Raw genomic sequence first — 15,156 nt, 5'->3', positions numbered from 1 at the left:
GGATGAGAACCGGTTGTGTGGACTTTTCTCATAATAAAATCTTAGACTTTTCTCTGATTGTGTTAAACACTTACAATGCTAAGTTAATATTCATTGAATGAAACCGGATTCAATTCTTCTGCCTAAAAGCCTCCCCCACTCCCCCCAAGGCAGATTGGCCAATGGTTTCCAAAAGATTTAAGAAGAACAGGCTTGCAGGAGAGTTCAGGGACATTGGGATAGAGTTCTAAGGTTTTGTTTTTCTCTGGCCCCTTCCACCCCTTAAGTCTGAGCTAATAGCTTGTAAATTATTAAAGAGATGGAGCACTATACAATTTTACTCATGTTTCGCCTATAATGATTTTTGCTTGTTTTGTTCACTGCTTGATGGCCAACTCTTAGAAACGTATCCAGAACAGTTAAGTGCTCAAAGATCTTTTGTCTGATAAATGTAATAATACGCATAGTATGGAAAATGCTCTCGCTTTATTATCACAAACATTGGTGGTAACAGAATAATTTGAATTCGACTATTTTAGAATAAACTAAACACTTGGCTCTTTGGTAGATGGCCACTCTCAGGATTTCTTCTTTCTCCTCGGCCTCCTCTCTCCCACCATTTTGTTTCTGCATTACCAATTAGTGCATTAATAGTATTGTCTCAAAGTCTTTCTGTTCCACGTTTTCACTTTTCAGCCCTTAGGATAACGTCCCCTGGCCCTCTGGTTCTTTACAGGTTTCATTTGCCAGTGCTTAGTGGCTAAGGTCATTGAGCACAAGTGCTCTCGGACCGTAGCAAACCAGCGGGCGCCGGGTGCACTCCTCTAGCGCAGACACCTGCGGCGGCTTTTGGGGAACCCCGGCTCAGAGGTCCGCGCAGTTGGCTCTTTCCGCAGCTGCGGAAGGGCCTGTGGCGGGAAAGCTCAGCCCAGGTCCAATCAGGCACCTAGGCCTAGGTGGCGGGGGCGGGGGCGGGGGGGCGGGGGGCCCCCGCCCCCGCTGCCTGCCCCGCCCTCGCGAGCGCCTCTTTCCACCCCCGCAGGTCCTCCACCGGCCCCGCCCACCCGGCGTTCGCGCCCCGCCCCGCCCCGGGGCCGCGGCTAAAACCCGGAGCCGCCGCGGCGCCCAGGGGACTGGAGGGACGCTCTGAGCATGTGCAGAGCTGTTTGGCGGCGGCTGCCTCGGCCGGGGGCTGGGGCCCGGTGCTGATGCGAACAGCCGGCTCGGCCTCTGCCCCAGCGTGGTCGGCGCCCCGGGCCCGGGCGGCAGGGAAGGAGCCGTAGCCTCCCCGCGGCCCGAGGAGCAGGCGCGGCGGCGCGCACCCTCTGCCCCCCCACCCCCGCTGCCGCCCCCGGCGGCCGCGGCGCCTTCGGGGCCCACGATGATGGCGGAGCAGGTGAAATGCGCCTCGGCAGGGGGCGGCTCCGGAGCGGGCTCCGGGCCGGTGGTGAACGCGGAGCTGGAGGTGAAGAAGCTGCAGGAGCTAGTGCGCAAGCTGGAGAAGCAGAACGAGCAGCTGCGGAGCCGGGCGGCTAGCGCGGCCGCCGCCCCGCACCTGCTGCTGCTGCCGCCGCCGCCGCCGCCCGCCGCGCCGCCCCCCGCCGGGGCCTGCAGCCCGTTGGGTCCGCGGAGCCCCCCGGCCGCCGCCGCCGCGGGGGGCCTGGGGCTCGGGCTGGCGTTGGGCGCCGGGGGCGGCGGCAGCGGCGGCTCCAGCCCCGCGTTCTCGGGGACCTACTGCCTGCCCAGCCCGGCGCCCTCCCTGCTCTGCAGCCTGGCGCAGCCCCCCGAGGCGCCCTTCGTTTACTTCAAGCCGGCGGCGGGCTTCTTCGGCGCGGGCGGCGGCGGGCTGGAGCCGGGGGGCGCGGGGACGCCGCCGGGGGGAGCCACCGCGCCGCCCTCGCCGCCCCCCACGCTGCTGGACGAGGTGGAGCCGCTGGACCTGGAGAGCGTAGCCGCCTGGCGGGACGAGGACGACTACACCTGGTATTGCCGCCGCTCCCTCCCCCGGGACCCCGGCCTCGGAGGCCCGGGGACGGCGGGGGGGGGGCAGGGAGGGAGAGGGGGACCTCGCCATTGCCCCCGGACGTGGTGGCCTGGCAGGTGCCCAGCTCGGCGAGGAGCGGAGGCTTTTCGCGAGGGCGGAAACCTGTTTCTCATAGCTCAGGCTGACCCAGCTGGGGATGAATTGGTCCCCTCCATCTCCCCATCTTCTGCTCTCGGCTGATGATTCGGTCCCAGGCTCCCTGTTAGCATTAACTGAAAAATCCGTGCGGTCTTTTTGTTACTCAGCCCTGCTTTCCCCCTCGTCATTCTTGGGAGTAGCGGGGGTTGGGTAGGGGTTGGCCTCAGTCTGTGACTGTTCCTGGTCTTTCCTCCCAAACGAACGCTGGACAGGATTTGCGTGTTGTCTCCTGCCGTGGCATCCCAAGCCTCCTAGTGATGGATCTCTCCTCAGAGATTCGTGCCTGCAGTTGGAGTTGTGTAGTCGCATGTCCTCATTTTCGTTGATAGCGTCTCATTTCAAAGACTTGCTTTTTGAAATCTGCTGCCCTCACTGGCTTTACTTGTCAGTAATGGTGTCAAAAAGGAGGGCTTTTGCAGGGAACGGAGTGGGCAACTTGAAAGCACTGTTACTTAGAAACCAAGGATCTTTAATTTTTAAAATCGAACCGTTGGTTGAAGAAAAGTGAGATTCAAGAAGCTTTAATAATAATAAAGCTTCTTTATTCTAATTCTGATAAAAATAATAATAAAAAATAAAACAAGTTTTCTGATAACCAACTTAGGTTTCTATTATTATAGAATCCCATGTGGAAAAATGGAGGGATCATTACTCTTATTATAGAAACCTAAGTTGGTTATCAGAAAACTTGTAGCTGGAGGCATCTTTTCCTTTGAAATCTGGTTAGCTCTTTCTACTTTCCATCAATGAGCAACTTTGGTGGGGGGTGTCTAATTCCCTTATTTTTCATGCTGTTTTCTCATGGAGTAAGTCCTTTCATAACTGACTTCTTTTGGTTGGTTCGTTTGCTTTCCTCCATCAGGAGAGGTAGTGGGACATGGTAAGCTGAGTAGAAGCCTCAGAGAAGGTCAGACTTAAATTCCTGCAGGGAAAATGAACAGCATTCACCTTTCCATACCTGCGGCCCCATGAAGAACAGTTGTCCTTTTATCTTGGGTCCTTCTACTTAGGACCCTTCCTGTTTTTGCAAGCTGGGTTTTCCTCACTTTATCTGTGGTCCTGTTGCACGATCGCACAGGGGGAATGGGAGACGGAGAACCTTACTGGTTTTCTGTTGAGACCTGTGGTGTTCCCTTATACTCTTAGTGAGAACTCCGACTGTAAGGTGCATTAACTAATTGGGTTGATTCAGAGCATCAAAATGTATGGAGCTACAATAAAGCATCCTCCTCCTCCTCCTCCTCAGTACTCTACCTGTGGGCAGCTGTGCTGGTAGCTCAGGTTGTAAAGATCAAAACAACTCACCACTTTGGGGAGCTTTAAGCCTTTCTTCAGAAATGACACCTTTGTTTTTGTGAAGCCCAGGCTATGTTATAAACTGAGTTTCAACCCGAACATGGTACTAGAAAATGCTCTCATGGTGGTCATTCTTAGGTTATAAAGACTATAAGCCCTTATGCTACTTTCAAATTACGTTACCTTGATTTAGTGCCCCACTTGGCCTTTTCTGGAGATACGTACTTAAATGGTAACGTTTGTATTTTTGATGGGCATCAATCCTGTGCATTAAAAATGTTAGCATTTTTAAAAATATTATATACTTACTATTTTGTAAGTGTATTCAATTGGGGTAGTATATACATAGTTAATATAATTGTAATATTTTCTTCCATTGAATGGACTTCTGCCTACTTAGTTATCATCCAACTACTGCTAGAATTTTGATATGTAGGCTTTTTGTAGTTTATTTTTTTGTCCAAATAGTATTGGAATAACTTTGGGAAAAAATGACCTGCTTAGTGGGATTACTCTTAGCACTTCAGATGGTTTGAAGTGAATGTGAAGTACAGCAGGTTCTACTAATTTCACTCATCAAGTATTTAGGGGAGTACATAAATCAGTGCCTTGACACGCTGCAGATGTTCCCACAGACAAGGGGCACACTGTTTTGTGGCCTTTCTCAAAACAAATTTAGGATTAGAATCCCATGTGGAAAAATGGAGGGATCATTACTCTTAGGTGGGATGTAATTAAAAAAAACTTTAAGGTCATTCTGATTTACAGAAAACTTCCTGTCCTGGCATCTTACACATTAAAATATTTTTGTATTGCAATATTTTGGCTTATTGATGAACAAATAACAGGTCTAATTCTCAAAGTTTAACCCAATTGTTACTGCTTGCAAAGCTCTCTGACGTTCCTTCATCGCTGCAGACTATGTCCCTGTCCTGTAGTCTCACAAATAGGGTGTTTTTCATTTGGATTGCCTAGTACGTTTGCAGGGAGGCAACTTATTTTAATTTCCCCTGTTAAGAAACAACTGTAGTGTTGACCTGATTATTTTAAAAATACTTAAAAATAGTTTTACATTTTCACTGTGGAAGAAAAAAAAAACCCCACAGATGTGAGTATGAAGTCACAGGAGTCTTCCCTCTTGTCCTCAGTCCACTACCATGATTCAGAGTTTAACTGTTAACATTCTGTAGATCCTCCAAGATAAAAAACATAATTATTCAAATCACTATGCAAATATATACACATCAGTTTTTTTACTTACCTTTCACTGAACATATCTTGGACATCTTTGTCTCCCTGTAAAGTTGCATCGTTGTTAAAGTAACCGTGTTTGTTAAGGACTAGCTTACTGTCAGCTGTCTCCCCTATAATTTTTCATGCATTTTAATCATGATTTCATCCTAATGCGTTAAACAAAATTGATATTATTTAGAATAGTACTTCCTGCTAAGATGTCTTGTCTTCAGGAAAGAAAGTTCACAAACGTAGATTAATCTTTGAACATTTTAGAAGTTCTTTCACGTAAGTCCCATTTTTTTTTTCCTAATAAAACCTTGGACTGTAAGTCTTCACCTTTTATTAACAACCTGGCAACCCTTGGCTCAAGAATTATGTGTAGAAGGAAAACAGTGAATTGTAGAATCAATATTTGCTTGATGACAGTTCATTAGTTAATGAACGGTCAATCAGTTCTCTTGGGTCTTTTTTTCCAAACAATTATTTAACCTGTAAGTATCTTCTGTTGACAAAAAACCAAAACTTTATGAGGATAGTGTGTTCTGCTTTTCATTTTGATGAAAATCTTTGGAACAAAACAGTTGTCTCATTTCTTCAAATATTTCAGTTGAATTTAAGTTGTTTGATTTTTCTTTAACCTTAGCACAGGGCTGCTGGGAAGTAAATGTCTCAGGAAATTAGATTGTGGTTCCAGGACCTTAATTTTTTTTCAAAGATTTATTTATTTTAAAAAGAGTGAGTGTGCATGAACAGGGAGAGGAGAGGGGCAGAGGGAGCATCTCAAGCAGAGTCCCCACTGAGCATGGAGCCCCATGCAGGGCTTGATCCCACAACCCTGAGGTCGTAACCTGAGCTGAAATCATAACCGACTGAGCCACCCAGGCGCCCCCTGGAGCCTTAATTCTCAAGTCCAATTTGTTATAATCCCATAATAAACTTCACATCCTGCCATATGGATTTTTCAGTAACCGCTACTAGTTTGACAGCCTTAGGCTCTCCAGAGGACCATAGGCTAGAAAGTAAAGGGGGCAATCTCTGAATATCAGGAGCAGATAAGCTCCAAGGATCGCAATTTTGATGCGTACCTGGGGGCATGTGACTGGATGATTTGCCAGTGTGTATGGAAGGACGTTTTCCAGATCACTGTCCCAGTGTCACTAGGCTGAGAAGGACCAGGGTATCAGGAAAAGAAAGCAGATTGGTGTGAAGTGGCAAGAGGAGCGGGAAGTTGGTAACTACATACTAGACCTTTCCATGACCTGTTTCAGCTCTCCTATTTCATGATTGAGGGACTGAAGCTCCGAGGTGAAATGACTTACAAAACCCCCTCTAGGGCGCCTGGGTGGCTCAGTTGGTTAGGCGACTGCCTTCGGCTCAGGTCATGATCCTGGAGTCCCTGGATCGAGTCCCGCATCGGGCTCCCTGCTCGGCGGGGAGTCTGCTTCTCCCTCTGACCCTCCCCCCTCTTGTGCTCTTTCTCTCATTCTCTCTCTCTCTCAAATAAATCTTAAAAAAAAAACAAAACAAAACTCCTCTAGTTATTTATTGAAAGGTTGGTTAAAACCACAGTTCAAATTGTTTATCCAGATTCGGAAGTGTTTACACCACTGATATTTTTCCTGAGCTTGGTTATGACCATTAGTGTGTCATAAAGTCAGTTTAGTGGATTGACTTGCATTTCTTTTTTAAAAAATGAAGAGCAGAATATAAAATCAGAATGCATTATATCTTGCAATACAAATTTGTCTTCATTAAACTTATTTCAGTTTTGCATGTGTGTGCCCTGGGTTAAATAATAAATGTATTTGTGCATTATGGTCACAGTTAGAAAAACTCCATTTTATACCATTTGGAAGCAAAATGGTCTTGAGGAAAGCAGGTGGAAGAGCCCAGCTCTCTGAAGATAGGGTAGCACTGGGGAAAGTCAGGTCTTGCACACCTCAGTCAGGAAGACAAGTCTATATTCAGAAAAAGTCAAGATGATAATATGCTAGCTAGCATAAAATACAGTCCTTTAGGGCCTTTATTTTAGTGGAGTGGCAATTAGAAGAATATTGAAACTTACGGAAAAGGGATGTGGCAGAGATTTTGAACTTGCCCAATGGGAGAGGACAGGAGAAGAGTTCATAATTATATAAGGGGAAAAGGGTGCTATGTACAAATTAAGGAAAATTTAATGAATGAGATATTCATCTTTCGAGTGTAACTCCAAGACCCCGGACAGCTGGCTAAAATCCTTGCCAATTCCATCAAAGCTGCTGAACACCTTGTACTATGCATATGGCACAGTTAAATTAGACCACCTGAACTGTTCTTTTTCCGTAATTGATTTTCAGTGAAAAGACCAGAGGGTGCTTCACTTTGTGACAGTGCTAATTGAAAACCGCAGTGTTTTCTAGAGGCAAATGGAGTTGAGTGGAGTATGTGCTGAGGTCTTCGAAACCTTGCAGTGAGACACCGAAATAGAATCGAGCCCTAACTGTTGCGGGATGGGGAGAGAGAGTGCTGTAGGACCGTTCCATAACTCCAGTCTGCACTTCGTGTGTCCTTTTAATAGCTTAGTCGGGGTGGGTTTGCTTTGCGTGGCTGACCGGTGTGATCCCGGCGGGTGCTAGTGAATCACGCACTTTAGCCCAACTGAAGATTGATTGATTGTGCTCATCAGTGCTGGTGTTCTAGCTTGCCTTAAAGTAGATCTTGTGATGATTGAAGGCTCTTCATTGCCAGATATTCCTTCTCAGTGATAGGTATGTAAAACATATATGTATGTATTTTGTCGTTACCATTTGTTTTTGTCCTATCAGAAGGATGACTTTAGAACCAAACATTTACTTGAGAATAACGGACTTTTCTTTTTTTTCCCCTAGGTAGTTGTAATACTTCCTTTGAAGCACTCAGGTTATTATTGTGGTGGGCTTTGTGTTATTCCTGTCCTCCCAGTGTTAAACACGTGTTTTAAGTGAGGGCATCCAGAATGTGAAATGTATGGAAAAGAAGAGATTCTATGAGGAAGCTAATCGTTTCTAGTCCTGTGCCTTTGGAAGTTCTTGAGGCAACGTTAAGGAAAATTAGAGTGTGACGTTTTAAAAGATAGCTTTTCTAATATTTGAGGAATTCTCAAGTTTTCGATGAAGGTTTTTCTTGTATCTTGTCAGATTCTAATACAGTTTCATTGGTGGAGCTATAGAAGTTGAAAGAGCAGTTTGTAAGTCAGTAGGAGGTATGTTGTATTAATGATGGCAAAATAGGATATTGTAATGACAACAAACAAGGTGATTTTTTATGACTTTTTGGAAGATTGGAACCATTTAAGAGAAATCCAAGTTTTACCTTATCTAATTTTGGGGTTGTCATACTCAAGGAGTTTGTAGCTACATGATTGCCATCTGCCTTTTTCTTCTTTCGTTAGGTCCAGCTCTAGGCCTCCCCATAGAAATAGGAGGCTCAAAGCTATCCTGGGTACATTCGGAGACTGACTCTGAAAATGATCCCTTGTCTTAATACCATGCTTTGCACAGTGCTTCTGAAGTTTTATGAAAGTGATGTAATAAATAGGATGTAAATAGCAAGGCTTTTTACAGAAAGGAGCAGTCCTCTGTCATTCCTACCTTTGAGTCCTCCACTTAGGCATCATTTGATAATATAGTTGTTTCTTTTGCTCTTTATTTCTTTTTTTTTTTTTTTTTTTTCTTTTTTTTTTTTTTTTAAGATTTTATTTATTTATTTATTTGAGAGAGAGAATGAGAGAGAGAGCACATGAGAGTGGGGAGGGTCAGAGGGAGAAGCAGACTCCCCGCTGAGCAGGGAGCCCGATGCGGGACTCGATCCAGGGACTCCAGGATCATGACCTGAGCCGAAGGCAGTCGCCCAACCGACTGAGCCACCCAGGCGCCCTGCTCTTTATTTCTGAACAGTCATTTGTACTATATGATCTTAGGCATCTGCAGACTTGTTTTGGAAGATGAAGACTAAGCCCTCTTCTCCTCACCCCCAAACCACCAATATCTTCTTTCCCTTCTCATAATGGTTTTCATAATTTTTGTGTTAAATCCTATATAATGTCTGTATTGTAATAGTTTTAACTGAACCCTGTTAATTGTACGTTACATTTATTGTCCTCTAATCCATTTGTTCCTCCAAGAGTTAGTAATGGCCTCTCTTTTCCCCCTTCAATTTCTTTAATCCCTATTACTAATTACTTTTCCACATACTCTGCTGGAGCAATAAATTCCTTGATAAGGTCATACATATTTGACAGTCTCATAAATCTGTTTTTAAAAATTTATTTTGTAATGCCATCCCTTCTGGAACTCTTAAGCCCATTGCTCCAGTCTTTACTGTTTGCTTCTTAGGCTGCATGCACAGTGCTGTATTAATGGGAATTTCTTAGGTTTCTTGCTTATGTGGGACCTCCCATTTCTAAGATTCTTTGTCTTCATATTTCGATTATTCCAGTAAGGTGGGGCACAGCCTCCAATAGTTTTCTGAGAAAGGGCGTATATATGAGAAGTACAGTGTGAAATCCTGTTTATTTTAAAATGTCTGTATTCTGTCCTCATGAAAGATTCCTAGTGGGGCTGGGTATAAAAAGCCTAAGTCACTTTCTCTTATGTTTGAAGGCATTGTTTCATTTTGTTCTAATTTTTATTATGTTTTAGATATTGAAGTGTGCTGTAATTTGGATACCTAATCTTTCTTCTTTTTTTTTTTTTTTTTTAAAGATTTTATTTATTTGACAGAGGCACAGTGAGAGAGGGAACACAAGCAGGGGGAGTGGGAGAGGGAGAAGCAGGCTTCCCGCTGAGCAGGGAGCCCAATGTGGGGCTCGATCCCAGGACCCTGAGATCATGACTTGAGCCGAAGGCAGATGCTTAACAACTGAGCCACCCAGGCGCCCTCTTGACTTCTTTTTTAGCGTCCTTTATCCCTAGTTTTCTAAAATGCCATGTTGTACCTTGGTATGGGCCTCTCTATTTGTTGTACTGGACATTTTTGGGTGTTCTCACTTTAGAACTCAATGGCTTGCCTTCAATTCTCAAAATTTTCTGCTTTTTGTTTAAATAACCTTCTCTCCGTGTGTGTGTATGTGTATGCATGTGTGTTTTAGAACTTGTAATAATCAGATGTAGGCCCAACTGGTGCAATCATTTTAATTTTTTTATTTGTCTTTCATTGTAAATCTGTGTCTTTGTTTTGCATCTGGGAGACTTTTTCAACTTGATCTTTCAAACTCACTTATTGAATTTTTTGTTTCTGCTAAAATAGTTTCATTTTCCAAAAATGAAGAAACTGTTTCTTTTTTTAATGTGTGTGTGTGTGTGTGTGTGTGTGAATGTAACTTTTTCTCTCAGATGATACCAATTATGGTTGTCTTGGATTTTTCATCAGTTCTCTGCATTGTTTCCTCAGTTCTTTTTCCCCTCTACTTTTAGTCTCGGTCTTCTATTTAAAATGAATAAGTATCTGGTGTCATTGATGATCTGTTTATACTCAAAGAGGGAGGTATTGAAGTTGATCTAAAGCTCTGCATGGGTGGAGCTCTTTACCAAGTGATTGGATGGGTAGCCAGTTCAAGTTTCGGTATTTCTAGGTCTTCTCTTGGGTTCATCTGTCTCCCCACACAAGCTTCTGTACTCCTGGGAGATAAAAGTAATGCAGTCAATTCTAGGAATGTAAAGGGAAAATGGGGCTAGGGTTTTAACCAGCCAACATGTAGATGTTCATTTCATCTCTCTGGTTCAGTAAAGTACTTCATCCCTCCTTCGGCTAAATTTGGTGTGCCTGAAGTCAGCGCCTCTGGGCCAGCCTCTGGTCTTAGGTTGTGATGTTCTCAGTGGTGGGAGTGAGCACTGCTTTTTGAATACGCCACAAGTCTGTGTGGTCAAATGAAAGAACTAAATGACATAAGCCCTAAGGGATAAAGGAAATCTTACAGAGTTCCCCTATAAGCAAAAGCACCCCACAAGAAACTACCAGAAAAAAATCCAACTGGTGGGAGTACCTAATCCTGAGGCAACCTGGTTGGTGGAAGCTAATAGAAGATATGAGCAGTTCTTTTTACGATGCTAGAGGTAATGAGCAGAACAGTGCTTCACCCAGTAGTTTCAGGAGGCCTTGAGAGGCATTTGAGAACAAGCAGAGACTCAGGCAGTGACATGAATTTGTGTGTGTATCAAACAGTGGGGATAACTTACTAAAGAAGTCTAAAGATAAGTTCCATTCTCTCCCTCTCTAAAAAAAAAGAAGGTAAGTAAAAAATAAAGGGCACCCGGGGGCTCAGTCAGTTAAGTAGCCGACTCTTGATTTCGGCTCAGGTCATGATCTCAGGATCGTGAGATCAAGCCCTGTGTTGGGCTCCACACTGGGTGTGGAGCCTGCTTAAGATTCTCTGTCTCTCTCTCTCCCTCTCCCTGCCATCTCTGTCTCTCCCCTCACCTCTAAAACAAATAAAATAAGTAAGTTTCCGTGGTTGACTGATTTAGTGGCTCCTTTATGTCAGGGCTGGGGCACCTGCTTGTTTGTTTCACCTGAATCTACCTGATTCACCTGGAATGGCTACTCCAGTCTCAAGGACATTGAAGGACACAAAACAGTTCCTGTCTCGTTAATTTTTTTTTAAAGCTTTATTGAGGTATAAGTGAAGTAAAAGGTGCATGTATTAAAATGTACTATTTGCTAGGTTTTGACATATACACACACCCATAAAACCATCACTAGAGTCGAGAGAGTGAACATATCTTAATGCTCCAAGTTTCTTTGTGGCCCTTTGTATTCCCTCTCTCCTGCTCCTGCCTACTTCCCATCAAGGCATCCAACCGCTGGTCTGCTTTCTGTCAGTCTAGATTATTTTGCATTTTCCTATACTTTCATATCTGTGAAATTATATAGTATGTACCATTTTTCATTTGTTTTTGGTCTGGCTTCTTACAATCAAGATAATTTGAAATTCTGTGTTGTTACATGAATCAATAGTCCATTCCTTTTTGTGAGAACTATTAGACTATGGATATAACAATGTTTTTTTTTTTTTTATCCATTTGTCTTTTAATGAACATTTGGGCCATTTTCAAGTTTTGGCTATTACAAATTAGCCTTTGTGTGGACGCATGCGTTCATGTCTTTTGGATAAATACTTAATGCTGTTGAGAGGCTGGAACAGAGAGTAGGTGTATGTTAACTTCTTAGGAAGCTGCCAAAATCTTTCCCAAAGTGGCTAGGCTATTTCATGTTTATGCCAGCACCGTATGAAAGTTTCAGTTGCACTCATCATACTTGCCATGGCCAGTCTTTTTAATTTCAGCCATTCTGATAGGTGTGTAGTACCTCAGAGTGGTTCTACTTTGCATTTCCCTCATGACAAAGGAGGAGCATATTTTCTGTGTGCCATTTGCCATCCATAGATTTTCTTAGGTGAAATGTCTGTTCAAATCTTTTATCCATTTTTAAAAATTGGGTTGCTTATTACTGAGTTTGCAGAGTTCTTATGTATATTGTACATAAAAGTTTTTTTTATCAGATATGTGATTTGCAAATATTTTTACCCAATCTGTGGTTTATCATTTATTCTATTAGTGTCTTTCAAGGAGCAAAGTTATAATTTTAATTTTAGTGAAGTCCAATTGATAAAAATTTTTTTCTTTTATGGATATTTTTCCATGTAAGAAATTCTAAGAAATAATTGCCGACACAAGGACTTTGCCTATGGTTTCTTTTAAAAATTTTATAGTTCCAGGTTTGACATTTTTGTAAATCTGTTTTAACTTTGGATATTGTGTGAAGTATGGCTCAAAATTTATTTTTTGTATATAGATATCCATGTGTTTCAGCATGATTTGCTCAAAAGGCTATCTTTTCTTCATTGAATTGTCTTTATACTTTGTCAAGAATCAGTTTTCCGTATGTGTACAGTTCTGGGCCATCTTGTTTCTCCATTGATCTGTCTTCATGTCCTACTAAACTGTCCTTACCGCTGTAGCTTTGTAATGTGTCCCACTCAGTGGTAGCTCTCCAACTTCATTGTTTTTTCAAGGTGGTTTTGACTATTCTAGGATCTTTGCATTTCCATATGAATTTTAGAATCAGCTTTCACATTTCTTCAAGAAAGACTTGAACTTTCTTGTTCAAGAAAACTTCAGTTTTGGGATTTTGTTAAATGGGTACATTGAAGGATAATCGACATCTTAACAATATTTAGTCTTCTGATCCGTGAACATGGTCTGTCTTTCCATTTATATCTTTAATTTCTCTCAGAATGTTTTGTAGTTTTTAGCGTTATAGGGCTTGCTATCCTTTATCAGATTTATCCTTTATGGTTTTTGTGTAAATGGGAAGTGAAATTTCTAAAATACTGATTGTGGCTAGTATAGAAATGCACTTAACTCTTGTATGTTCTGGTATGCTACAGTCTTTTTCCTAAACTCCCTCATTAGTTCGAGTATCTTTTTTGTAGGTTCCTCGGATTTTTTACATAGATAATCATGTAATCTGTGAATAAACATAGATTATTTACTTCCAGTCTAAATGTTTTTATTTATTGCGTGATTGCACTAGCTAGAACCTCTAGTCCTTGTTTTGTTCCTGATGTTAGGGGAAGCGCGTTCAGTCTTTCACTATTAAAAATGCTGTTTTTGTAGATGCCTTTAATCAGATCAAATGTGTTTCCTTCTTAATTTGCTGAGAGTTTTTATCAGGGATGGATGTCAGATGCTTTGTTGTTGTTGAGATTATCATATGCCTTTTCTGTGGTAAGCTACACTGATTGTTAAGCCAACCTTTCATTCCTGGGATAAACCCTACTTCGTAATGATGAAGTACCCCTTTTATATATGGTTGGACTCCATTTGCTAAAATATCCAGATTTTTTGCTTCTGCGTTTATGAGGCATATTGGTCTTCAATTTCTTTTCTCTGATATTTGGTAGAATTCAGCAGTGAAACCTTCTGGGCCTGGGCTTTTCGTTGTGGGCATTTTACTTTTAACAGTGTGGTTACTTTTCACCCGTGTGGTTATATTTAAAGTGCATATGTTGTAGGCAGCATATACTTAGGTCTTTTGTGACTACTTTAGAAATGAGGAGAAACTTGCTCATCTGGGTACTTCCTGCTAGTTTTCAGTGGCTAGAACTGTGGCCAGGGCTTGCGCTCATGCCAGTGATGGGGCGAACAGGGACGCTGGAGTGCCTCAGGGCGGCTTAGCCCAGCGCGCCCGTCTCCAGGTGAGGGCTCCAGGCAGTGGCGTCAGCATCACCTGGAAACTTGTTACACCTGCACGTTCTTGGACCACATTCCAAACCTTCTGAGTCGGGTAGGTTAGACCTGCCTGCAGTCGAGTGTTAGCAATTTGTGTTTTAACAAGCCCACTAAGAGATTTCGATGCACCAAAGATTGAGAACAGCTGACTTAGACTAGCCTTTACTTGGGGAAGCGGAGCTACCCACCCAGCACTGGGCTCTTCAGGGGTCTTTGAGCAAGGGAAGGTGAAAGGATGGATTTACATAGGTAGGTATGAATCTTGTCAGAGTAGACTGAGGTGGGCCCACGAATAATCCATATACTCTTGATGAAGGGAGGCCCGTGGTCCACCAAGGGAAGAATGATATATTAGGATTACTCCTGAATCGATTAAACGACATTTTAGAATCTGCACCTGTAACAGGAGTTAGCAGACTGTGTCTTGGGGGCAAGCTGGCCCTGCGGCATGGTGTGTATGGCTGGTCAGCAAGATTTTTACATTCTTAAATGACTGAAAAAAAAAAAAACGAAGAATACTAATTCATGACATTGAAAATTACGGGAAATTCAAGTTTCCGTGTCTATAAATAGTTTATAGGAACACAGCCTACTTATTCACATTACATGTCATCTGTGATGCTTTGGGGCTGCCGTGGTGGAATTGAGGGCTTGTGACAGAGACTGTGTCCCACAAAGCCTAAATACTGACTAGCTACCCCTTTATAGAAAAAGTTTGCCAACCTCTGATCTGTAAGAAGATTTTACTGAAGAATAGTACCATTCCTCAACCGTCTTGGATAGCTGAGAAATTATCTTGACAGGTGGGGGCTCCTGACTATAAGGGTATGAGAGTGAATAATGAAGCATGATATTTCAAGAATATGTACTCATTAGAATTATGGTAACTTTGTTTAAAGGAGTGTTACTTTAATGCGATTTGTAATTACAATACAGCTTTGTAAATAAAGTTAATTACTAGAAGCAGGGATTATAATTCTCTTTTTTTAGTCAACTGAAAAGATTAACTCTTTTTGTATAACCCTGTGACTGAAAATATTCTGTAGTTTACCTTAGTACCATATATCAGAGAGAAAACCTTTAACTTAAAGTGCCTCGTGGTGGTTATTTTGAATTCTACCCATTACTATGTAATAGTATAGATGCTGAAAGCAATTTTTTCCTAAAACCTATCTTTGGAAGCTGTTTGGCTTTTGTGAGAAAGAAGCACATACC

General features: G+C 42.7%; 1 protein-coding gene across 2 annotated transcripts in view; it reads left to right on the top strand.

Annotated features, from left to right (window-relative positions):
• The first annotated feature begins 1,084 nt into the window (after positions 1-1,084).
• Positions 1,085-15,156, top strand: part of SLAIN1 (SLAIN motif family member 1) — a 54,424-nt gene continuing 40,352 nt past the window's right edge. Inside the window, exon 1 of one of the 2 annotated variants that reach the window (XM_064585963.1) lies at positions 1,085-1,962. In XM_064585963.1, the coding sequence (XP_064442033.1) occupies positions 1,361-1,962 (602 nt within the window). In that variant the 5' untranslated portion in view covers positions 1,085-1,360. The remainder of the gene's footprint in view (positions 1,963-15,156) is intronic. The other variant, XM_064585964.1, reaches the window with a different exon arrangement.

This window comes from Mirounga angustirostris, unplaced genomic scaffold (genome assembly GCF_029215605.1).
Source record: "Mirounga angustirostris isolate CCGP_5_RB_7025 unplaced genomic scaffold, mMirAng1.0.hap1 SCAF_3, whole genome shotgun sequence".
NCBI lineage: Eukaryota > Metazoa > Chordata > Mammalia > Carnivora > Phocidae > Mirounga > Mirounga angustirostris.
The sequence above is the reverse complement of the archived record's forward strand: the minus strand, read 5'-3'. Positions and strand labels throughout refer to the sequence as shown.